At 42.4% G+C, this 11088-nt stretch overlaps 1 protein-coding gene across 2 annotated transcripts; it reads right to left on the reverse strand.

The window, feature by feature from the left end:
- Positions 1-1179: 1179 nt before the first annotated feature.
- LOC109879753 (inositol-3-phosphate synthase 1-A-like) lies at positions 1180-10509 on the reverse strand. Of its 2 annotated transcripts, XM_020471917.2 has the most exons (11): positions 10223-10509; positions 6445-6567; positions 6207-6368; positions 4441-4573; positions 3891-4084; positions 3612-3761; positions 3319-3534; positions 2904-3068; positions 2606-2719; positions 2319-2536; positions 1180-2159 (listed from the first exon to the last, which is right to left on the reverse strand). In XM_020471917.2, the coding sequence occupies exons 2-11, from the start codon at positions 6556-6558 to the stop codon at positions 1970-1972; spliced, it is 1656 nt and encodes a 551-aa protein (XP_020327506.1). In that variant the 5' UTR covers positions 6559-6567; positions 10223-10509; the 3' UTR covers positions 1180-1969. The 2 variants fall into 2 exon arrangements, with proteins under 2 accessions (XP_020327506.1, XP_031648476.1); XM_031792616.1 differs by lacking the exon at positions 6445-6567 and having other exon boundaries at positions 10223-10487.
- Between the last annotated feature and the right edge of the window lie 579 nt (positions 10510-11088).

The raw sequence follows: 11088 nt of genomic DNA on the forward strand, positions 1-11088 counted from the left end.
TACAGTGAATTATAGTTGAAATAATCTGTCTGTAACCAATTGTTGGAAAATTGTGTCATGCACAAAGTAGATCCTAACCGAGTCCGAGTCCTAAACGACTTGCCAAAACAAACTATAGTTAACAAGAAATTTATGGAGTGGTTGAAAAACTAGTTTTAATGACTCTAACATTAAGTGTATGTAAACTTCCAACTTCAACCGTATATTACGGATTGTGTCTCAAAAAGATCAACTTTAAATTGAAATGTGTTCTCCAGGTTTTAAATGGGCGGATGGTGAAGTTCATGCGCTTGATGTAACATATCATGGAAAAGTTGAGCGATCTTGCTTAACTTCGAATCAAAAGCAAAATATCTGGAATCTTGACACAGTGGAAAGGGAAAAACACCCATCCATTTAAGGGAATATTTATTCCATGACTCTACCATCTCCAGGAGAATCCTTTTTCAAATCATGGGGGGGGGGGGGGGGGGGGGGGGAGATAGAGTTAGATAACTTTATCTGGTTAAGAGCATATTTATATAACCCATATGAGTTTGTAGGGTTCAAACTACTAAATATTACAGCATTAAAACTTAAACCCCCCATTGTATCTACATCCAAATGGGTTTTCTAGCTACTCAGAGAGGCCCATCCTGTTTGAGTGGGTTCTTTGCCTTTTTGCATATTAAAACCTTCAATTTTCATTGGAATCACAATGGATCCCTGTTTTAAAGTATTACAATTTCATCCTCCAGAAAAGGCAGATCTAATTTTACTGCAAATAATATGGTGTACTGATAGAGGGGGAAAAAAACTGTTGTCAAAAGGTTTGACAGCAGTACTGTATAAAAATCCTAGATATTTGGGAAGAGGTTTTTGATGTCCCAATACCTTGGCGTCGGGTCTATGAACTGACAAACAACAATTGACACAATCGTTTTGTTTCAATTTAAGCTATTACATAAAATACTTGCTACAAAAATAATGCTCAATATACGGGACATTGAACAGTCAGCCTTGTGCAGACTTTTCCACAAGGAAGCAGAATCACTAGAATATATTTTCTGGTTCTGTCTATTGGTGGCTCACTTTTGGAGTTCGGGTCCAGGGATGGTTGTCATGTCATAATATCAGGGACATGGAAACTGTATTGTTAGGAGATCAATGTTTTTTCAGATCAGTCAATGGAAAATATGATTATACTCTTGGGTAAAGTATTTATTTTTTTGGCAATATCGGTAGAAATGTTACAAGGACTCAAAAGACATCGTAAAATGGAGGGATGTATTGCAAAAGGAAATATAAAAATGGCATCATACAGGGAAAGATGGGTTAATCTGTGGACATTGGAGGGTTGGATTTTCAGAATGAATTGTGGATTGGCTGCTGTGGGTGAAAATCGTGCACTTGAAGGGGAAATCAAGAATATATGTATAATTTTTTAAATACAGGTATCGTAGATGTGAGCGAAAATAGCTGTAAGTAGCAGTAGAAGTATTGTTGTCCGTTAGTTTACTCCAAGCAGGGTCGGTCCGTTAGTTTACTCCAAGCAGGGTCGGGGTGGTAGGGTAACATTGCATTTTACAATTCATTGGAACAAATACAAGAACAGAGTTTGGTTAAGTTTGTATGTATATGAGCAATAAGAGTCTAAAACCACAGAATATTAAACTGGTCATTCAAAAGTTACAATGGTTTGAGCCCATTTTTGCTACTGTATGCATCTTACACAACCAGGCCAAATAAAACATGATCATCATACAGTATGCTGTATAAAGAGTTTGGCTCACTTTCTATGGATCTAATTTAACTGCACAGTAGAAGTATCTGAATATGTAATAGTGTGTAACCCGTGGAAGTGTAGCTGCTGCATGTGCAACAGCTAATGGGGATCCTAATAAACTAAACTATGGATCTAATTGTTTCTCTATGGCTGTGGACACTTCTAGAATCTTCCCCGTGATGACAGAGACCTAATGTGCAGCCATTATCCAATCGTTGCCTCTTTCACCACGTGTGCGCAGACACCATTCTGTTGGGAGGCGTGGTAACCGGTGCTTAGGACCATCTTGGTAGCCACATTGTCGTAGATACGGTTGTCGTGGCGAGGCAGGAAGCCCCTCTGCAGCTTGTGCTCCAGGTGCATATGGTTCTGAGGGGGGAGACCAAGGCACGCTCTGAAAGGGAAAAGGGATACCTAGTCAGTTGCAAATCTGAATGCATATAACCACAGAGACCGGCACAACATTATTATTGGACAAGAGACAGGAAGTTCAGTAACAAACATTACGATTGGTGACAAATCCCTAACAAGACAGGGTGGTAGGTGTTCTGACCTCATGATGTTCTCAATGCAGGCTCTCTGTCTGAAGTAGGCATTGACCAGCGGGGCCCCAGGGGGGATGAGGGGAGCTTTACACATGAAGGAGAGGATAGCCAGGACACTGTGGAAGGACTGGAAGGTCTCTGATCCTTGGGGCCGAACACAAACACGCTGACACAACTCTGTGAGGAGGACCAGGTCCAGGATGATAGGACTGGCTAGCAGAGAGTCCTGGAGAGAGACACCTTTGTTAGAAAAATCAGGTCGAGGTGTAGGTGTAGGTGTGTGTATGTGACTCACCTCACAGGTGTTGTGCATTGCGATAGTGTTGGTTCCTCCCATCATGATCTCAGAGGTGTATTCATCCATCGCCCTCTTACTGTCCCCCACATACGGCACATACTTGATCACCACCTACACACACACACACACAACTGAGTCAAGTATTTCTCAAGAAAAACTACAGATACTTTCTGCCCCTTAGTAAAATAAAATGCAGTGCTATTGATATCTACCAGGTATGAAAAAACACACACATTCAACTCTTAACTCAGATCAGGTGTCTCTGTTACACACACAAAAAAAAACGCAAACTTACACAGTGGTCAGGTTTCTCCCCTTTGCGGTACAGTATAGGGTTGGAGTTGACCATGTCATCCACCACATTGCTCTTGGAGATCTCCTTGGAGCGGAACTGCTGTGGTGCTGAGAGGTTCATACCATCATTGTTGCCAAGGTGATTGTAGCTGACAATGGAGGTGGGCTGTCATGGCAACAGACGGCAACACGTTATTGTACAGTCTGGTATTAACCTAGTGTTTACACACATGAAATTGCCCTTATACCTGGGTAATATCATTGTAATAACAGCGTTTTAACATGTTGTATAGTAATTTTAGAATAACTTAGTAACTGTATAATTATGTACTTCGTCATTATACAAGTGGAACGGGGACGGTTCATATAACAGAAGTACGATTCAAGTGAATTAATGGACTGGGTCGACCTCTCACCTTGATCCCAGCACTGATGAGGAAGTCGACCAGGACTGACTTGATCTTTGTCTGACCAGACTTGAAGTCATCTCCTGCTATGAACACATTTCTCTCCACAGCCAGCTCTATCGCCCCAGGGACAAACGTGTTCTGGGGAGAACCGTTAATGTAGGCACAGCCCTCCAGGATACTGGCTACGGCAAACAAAGTAGAGGGAGACACCTCCCCACCTGACTGATAGAGACAGAGAGAGAGTGTAAAAAAGAGAGAGAGTGTAAAAGAGAGAGAGAATAGATCTGTCAGATCTCTACCTGTATGGCAGCCAGGAGATTCTTGGCCGTGTCGTTGACCCCGGCTGTGAGGTCACAGAAACGTTCGGTGTTGGCCGTCCACAAAACGATGACCTTCTCCACGCCGCTTGAATGCCGGAAGTCCTGAATGTCTGCTCTGATCTGCTCCACCTGGAGGGAGAGAGACGAGAATCACTATTCAGACACACAGAAACACATAGGGTCTATGGGGTAAGAAATAAGGGGTTAGGGGACAGGGTGTACGAGACACACACACACACAACTTGGGATTGGGCGTACCTGTTCAGCCATGGTCCCTTTCAGAATATTGTCTGCTCGGCCCGCCTGGTTGGCAGCTATGAATTCTGGGATATAGATGGAGGCTCGGGGTCGGAGGCAGCTCATGTGTGGGCGGAGCTTCTCCTGGAGGGACCAATCAAGGACCTCGGCTCTCTCCATTGCACTGCCCAGGTCCATGGATGAGATGTCCCAGCCTGACACACACACACACTCTTTATTTAATTAGTTAGCTAACGTTTTACAAACCTAATGTATCTTAAAAGAAAACCTGTCAGACAGGCCCAAAAGAACATAGAGGACCAGTTAGACTAGAGAACCAGAGTTGTGTATTGTACTTCTGCCTCGAGGGCAGTGCTGAAAAATGGTGCTAGATAAAACTGATAGAGTTAAACAGGAGGTTAAATAACCAGCCTGGCAGACAGACATTCCACATGGAGCCTTTTACCTTCACCACAGTGGCCCCTGAAGAATTGACCTAGGGTCAGCATTCCTTCTCTGATTACATACAGACACACACAGACCCATAGACACACACACGCCACTCCTTTACCATCAAAGACGATATCATTAGGGTGCACCATGGGTAAGAGGTCACGGAACGGAATGTTAACTTCTTTTCCATCTGGCCCCGGCCCTAAACACACAGTTGAGGACTGGAAGAGGGAACCGTAGTAGTTGGCTTTCTGGGAAGGGGGGGGTTAGAAAAGGGGGGGGGGGTAATAAAACAGAGACAGAACAAAAATAAATAACAAGTATTGAATAATAACATTAAATCAGTGGTATTCAAACTTTTTCTACAGGGACTCCTTTTTTCCCCACCAGAATTTCAGCCAACCCCCCCAAAATCTAATGACACAACCTTAATTTAACATTTAGCCTAGTGGTTAGAGTATTGGACTTGTAACCGAAAGGTTGAAAGATCGAATCCCCGAGCTGACATGGTAGAACTCCGTCATTCTGCCCCCGAACAAGGCAGTTAACCCACTGTTCCTAGGCCGTCATTGAAAATAAGATTTTGTTCTTAACTGACTTCCCTAGTTAACTTCTCTAGGGTAGGGGGCAGCATTTGGAATTTTGGATGAAAAGCCCAAATTATACTGCCTTCTACTCAGGCCCAGAAGATAGCATATGCATATAATTAGCAGATTTGGATAGAAAACACAAAAGTTTCCAAAACTGTTAAAATAATGTCTGAGTATAACAGAACTGGCTGGCGAAAACCTGATTAAAAATCCATTCAGGAAGTAGGATTTTTTTGTTTGTTGTAGTTCTCTATTCAATGCCATTACAGTATCCATTGACTTAGGACTCAAATTGCAGTTCCTATGCCTTCCACTAGATGTCAGTCTTTAGAAATGGTTTCAGGCTTGTATTCTAAAAAATGAGGGAGTAAGAGCAGTCTGAATGAGTGGACCCTGCCATGTCACAGAGCTTTTTCATGCGCGCAACCGAGAGAGTGCCTTTCCTTTGTTTACCTTTTATATTGCCGATGTTATTTTCCGGTTGAAATATTATTGATTATTTAGGCTAAAAACAACCTGAGGATTGAATAGAAACATTGTTTGACATGTTTCTATTAACTTTTCAGATGCAATTTGGATTTTGTCTGCCTGTTGTGACTGTGTTTGAGCCCGTGGATTATAGAAGAACACAAACAAAACTGAGGTTTTTGTATATAAAGAGAGACTTTATTGAACAAAAAGGAACATTTATTGAATAAATTAATGTCTTCTGAGTGCAACCGTATGAAGATCATTAAAAGGTAAGTGATTAATTTTATCAATATTTCTGACTTGTGTAACTCTTCTACTTGGCTGCTTACTGTTTGTAATGATTTGTCTGCTGGGCTATGTTCTCAAATAATTGTAAGGTATGCTTTCGCCGTAAAGCATTTTGAAATCTGACACAGTGGTTGGATTCACAAGAAGTTAATCTTTAAACCTATGTAAAATAGTTGTATATTTTCTGAATTTTTATAATGAGTATTTCTGTATTTGAATTTGGCGCTCTGCAATCTCACTGGATGTTGGCCAGGTGGGACGCTAGCGTCCCAAATACCCTAGAGAGGTTAAATAAAGGTAAAATAAAATGTAAAAAAAATATAGAAGGTAAAGGACTGCCTGTGTTGTAAACATTAGTGTGTCAGTCAATATTAATCCCTTAACACTCCACGAAACCCATCATATCAGTGTGTGTGAAGCCATCACTGTATTAGGGGTATAATGAGGCTCTGCATCAGGGGAGAGACATGTCTTTGGAAAATAGGCCAAAAAACTGTTACAAAGTAGGATCAACGAGACACACACACCACCTTACCTGTTCTCCAGTTTTGGTTCTCCAGGTGAGTCCCAGTCTGTTGGCCAGGACAGCAGCGGTGACGGTTGTCCCATTGTTTCCTCCCCAGCCAACTAGCATCACCCCCAGCCTGGGGACACGTCGCTCAGTACGGAACTCAAGCTCACTAACAGAGGGGGTCACCTGGAGGGGTGGAGTCGAGCGAGTTACACAGTTAGAAATTAGATAGGTGATGCTGGTGTGTGTGTGTGAGACTTACTGTGAGTGTGTCTCCATCCCTGCGTACAGCAGAAGTATGGTAGCAGTATTGAGCCTCGATGTGTGTATCTGTGTACTTCACATTGGGATTGTTGATACGAATGTTCTCAGTCATGACTGCAGGCTTGAGAGAGTGACAGAGACAGACAAAAAGAAAGAGCGATAGAGAGTGCAACAGGAGAGTTAGGGGAGATATTAAGACAGTTAGCCGAGGGGTTCTTTGGCTTCATTTATTTATTTGAATAACTATATCCACAAATATATATATATATTTTTTTTTTACAAATTAAAATAAGTATAGACTTAATAAATTGATACGGTAGCTAACGATGCAAATAAAAAAGTTAGCTAGCTCGCTTAACATTGCCAATATGGTCAAACTATCTACATTAATAAGTTTAGAGGCTAATTGTCAAAAGCGTATTTGTCATCTTTTGATTGTAAAGATGAAACGTCAGTGGTGAAACGTCACAACTGGAGTAACATCATTTTCTCCGAAATTCTCACTTGAATTACGACATGGAGGGTCGTTCAAGTGAAACGACTCAGTCGGAACTCCGCACTTCCGATAGTGATACGCCACGAGCCACGACTGTAGAGTTAGCAACAATAGTCGAATCAAAGGTTCGCCTGCAAAATAAAAGTCCTGCATTGAAACTGATGCAAACCGATAAATAGTGGAATCATGCCACAATTGGACTGGATAATGGTGAAAATGGTTGGAATGTCGTTATAATGTCAACAAAAGACAATAATTAATTAATTTTAGAATATACAGCAAAATCAGTTGAAATCACACTGTGGATGTAGGCCCAATAGACTTCAGAATTGCATTGGGGCTTCAAATCAAATTTTATTTGTCTCATGTGCCGAATTGAACAGGTGTAGGTAAACCTTAAAGTGAAAAGCTTACTTACAAGCCCTTAACCAACAATGCAGTTTTAAGAAAATACCTTTAAAAAAGTAAGAGATTAGCATAACAAATAATTAGACAACACAGTAAATAACAATAGCGTGGCTATACACAGGGGGTACCGATACAGAGTCAATGTGCAGAGGCACCAGTGTCGAGGTGATTATGTACATGTAGGTAGAGTTATTAAAGTGTCTACGCGTAGATAATAACAGAGAGTAGCAGCAGAGTGGAGGGGGGGGGGGGCAATAGTCTGGGTAGCCCTTTGATTAGCTGTTCAGGAGTCTTATGGCCGGGGGGTAGAAGATGTTTAGAAGCCTCTTGGACCTAGACTTGGCGCTCCAGTACTGCTTGCCGTGCAGTAGCAGAGAGAACAGTCTATGATTAGGGTGACTGGAGTCTTTCCCAATTTTTAGGGCCTTCCTCTGACACCGCCTGGTATAGAGGTCCTGGGTGGCAGGAAGCTTGGCCCCGGTGATGTACTGGGCCATACGCACTACCCTCTTGTAGTGCCTTGCAGTCAGAGGCCGAGCAGTTGCCATACCAGGCAGGGATGCAACCAGTCAGGATGCTCTCGAAGGTGCAGCTGTAAAACCTTTTGAGGCTCTAAAGGACTCATGCCAAATAGTTTCAGTCTAAGGGGGAATAGGTTTTGTCATGCCCTCTTCACAACTGTCTTGGTGTGCTTGGACCATCTTAGTTTGTTGGTGATGTGGAGGCCAAAGAACTTGAAACTCTAAACCTGCTCTACTACAGCCCCGTCAATGAGAATAGGGCGTGCTCGGTCCTCCTTTCCCTGCAGTCCACAATCATCTCCTCTCTCTTGATCACATTGATGGAGAGGTTGTTGTCCTTGCACCACACGGTCAGGTCTTTGACCTCCTTCCTATAGGTTGTCTCATAATTGTCAGTGATCAGGCCTACCACTGTTGTGTCATTGGCAAACTTAATGATGGTGTTGGAGTCGTGCCTGGCCGTGCAGTCATGAGGGAAAAGGGAGTACTGGAAGGGACTGAGCACGCACGCGAGGGGCCCCCATTTTGAGGATCAGTGTGGCGGATGTGTTACCTACCCTTACCACCTGGGGGCAGCCCATCAGGAAGTCCAGGATCCAGTTGCAGAGGGAGGTGTTTAGTCCCAGGGTCCTTGGCTTATTGATGAGCTTTGAGGGCACTATGGTGTTGAACGCTGAGCTGTAGTCAATGAATAGCATTCTCACATAGGTGTTCCTTTTGTCCAGGTGGGAAAGGACAGTGTGGAGTGCAATAGAGATTGCATCATCTGTGGATCTGTTGGTGCGGTATGCAAATTGGAGTGGGTCTAGGGTTTCTGGGATAATGGTGTTGATGTGAGAGTTTTTGGCCCTACTTACTGTATATTAGAAATGGCAGCCTAAATTGTTCAAAATACAATTCTGAAAAATGTAACAGACAATGGATGAAGATATAAAACTTTGAAGCCTACTGGCACAAACAAATAATGAGTGGAGATCGGGCATTTGTTGGAATTCAGGTATTCAAGTTTTTGTCCGAACACTGTCAAAATGGTTAAATTCCCCGCATAATCACTTTTTCCCACCTGGCTCTAGATTACACCCATCTATAGCCTACATAGGTCTCATCAAGAGGTTCTGATCTCTTGGCCTAACGGTTAAAGTGATTGTTTGACAGTCGCTGTGTCCGAGGTGAAGTTGGTGACAGATGTGGGAATGACGCCCTTGCAGAGGCATGTAGATGTGACCAACTGGGTACATACAGTTCAATGTCTATTTTTGATTAACATTTGGTTGAGTTGTCAACGAACATGAAATCACCAGAACATTTCACATGACATTGAATTTAGGTATTTAAAAAAAGTAAAAAATCCCTTACATTGATGCCTTTTTGCAAATGCAATGCAATCCAATCCAGTTTTCCACATTGATTCAACATCATAACATTTCTTTTTGTTGAAATTAGTGGGGAAAAAAATGTTGATTCAACCAGTTTTTGCCCAGTGGGGAGGAACTTGCTTATAGAGCATTGGATCCCCCCACATGGGGTACTAAGACACCTGGGGGTACTAAGACCCCTGGGGGTACTTGAGAAGACTCGAGACCATAGGCATACTGGTAAAATGCACATGAGGGGGGTACTCAGGGGTTCTCCCCCAGGCAGAGCAAAATTCAGTTGGTGGTTTGGAAACTGAAAAAGGTTGGGAACCACTGGTATAGAGAGGAGTGGGGACAACTCTCGGGAAAGAAGTAATATAGCAACCTTAACCAATATCTAGCCACCTTGTCAAGAGGTTCGGATCTCTTGGCGTAGCAGTTTAATGGTATTGGCTTGATAGTCGCTGGGTCAGGGTTTGAATGCGGGTTCGGGCTACCCCCAAAATCGCCTGAGATGCAAAAAACCCCATTGTATTTATTTTTGAGTCTATTTCAGCCATTACTGGAGTGTGTTTGACAGGTCATTACTAAACGTTAACGGGGGAAAACTAATGGCACAAGCAAGATTGCTTTCATTTTACGCTGGCGACTCGAACCCAATCGATCCAGTGACAATAGGCTACAGGAAACACAAAGGAAATCGATGGCTGAAAAGGAGAAATCCTCAGCTGGTCAGACTTGACAAGGGAGTTGATGCTTATACACTGTACAACATTACCGTTAGATTGTGAATGCATGACATGGAGTTTCAGGCGAATCGGTGACCCATACTGTAGCCTACAAAACACAATTCTCAAGAGTAGCCTGTGTATGCACAGATATTAGCATCGTAGCTCCTATTGAGGAACTTTGACAGTGGGAATTGACTTTAGTAGTAAAAAATAACAAAAATGCCTAGTACGCACATTTAAAGCCTGCGCACTTTGGTCTACTTACCGTGTAATACGTTGGAGTCAGGAGATGGAACTTTCTCTTCTAAACAACAATGATAGGTTACGGACGGTTATTCGTTGATTTGATAGTTTGCTTTGTTAAAAAAAAATAATGTTATATTTCATCTAATAGCCTAGTAAATCGCTCGTTCTCATGCGCAGCCCGACCTCTTCAATTCGTCAAGTGAGCCGAAGTGAAATGAAGGTGTGATGCACCAATATTGCCATTGCGAGTGCATGAGGATATCCCTTAGAGCCCTGTTCATTTATAGATAGCTTAGTGGTAGAGCCGGAATGGCTACTTGTAGGCAGAGGAGTGTCTATGCAAAATCCGACATTTACATATACAGTTGAAGTTGGAAGCTTACATACTCTTTAGCCAAGTACATTTAAACTCCGTTTTCACATTTCCTGGCATTTAATCCTCGAAAAAAATTCCTTGTTTTAGGTCAGTTAGGATCACCGCTTTATTTTAAGAATGTGAAATATCAGAAAATTGTAGAGAGAATGATTTATTTCAGCTTTTATTTCTTTCATCACATTCCCAGTAGGTCGGAAGTTTACATACACTCAATTAGTATTTGGTAGCATTGCCTTTACATTTTTTAACTTGGCTACTTGTAGGCAGAGGAGTGTCTATGCAAAATCCGACATTTACATATACAGTTGAAGTTGGAAACTGGGCCATATACAGCGTTTCTCACTGAGTTCCCTGAATTCCTATCGGACCTTGTAGTCATAGCAGATAATATTCTAATCTTTGGTGACTTTAATATTCACATGGAAAAGTCCACAGACCCACTCCAAAAGGCTTTCGGAGCCATCATCGACTCAGTGGGTTTTGTCCAACATGTCTCTGGACCCACTCAC

This window comes from Oncorhynchus kisutch, linkage group LG16 (genome assembly GCF_002021735.2).
Source record: "Oncorhynchus kisutch isolate 150728-3 linkage group LG16, Okis_V2, whole genome shotgun sequence".
In the NCBI taxonomy this organism is placed as follows: domain Eukaryota; kingdom Metazoa; phylum Chordata; class Actinopteri; order Salmoniformes; family Salmonidae; genus Oncorhynchus; species Oncorhynchus kisutch.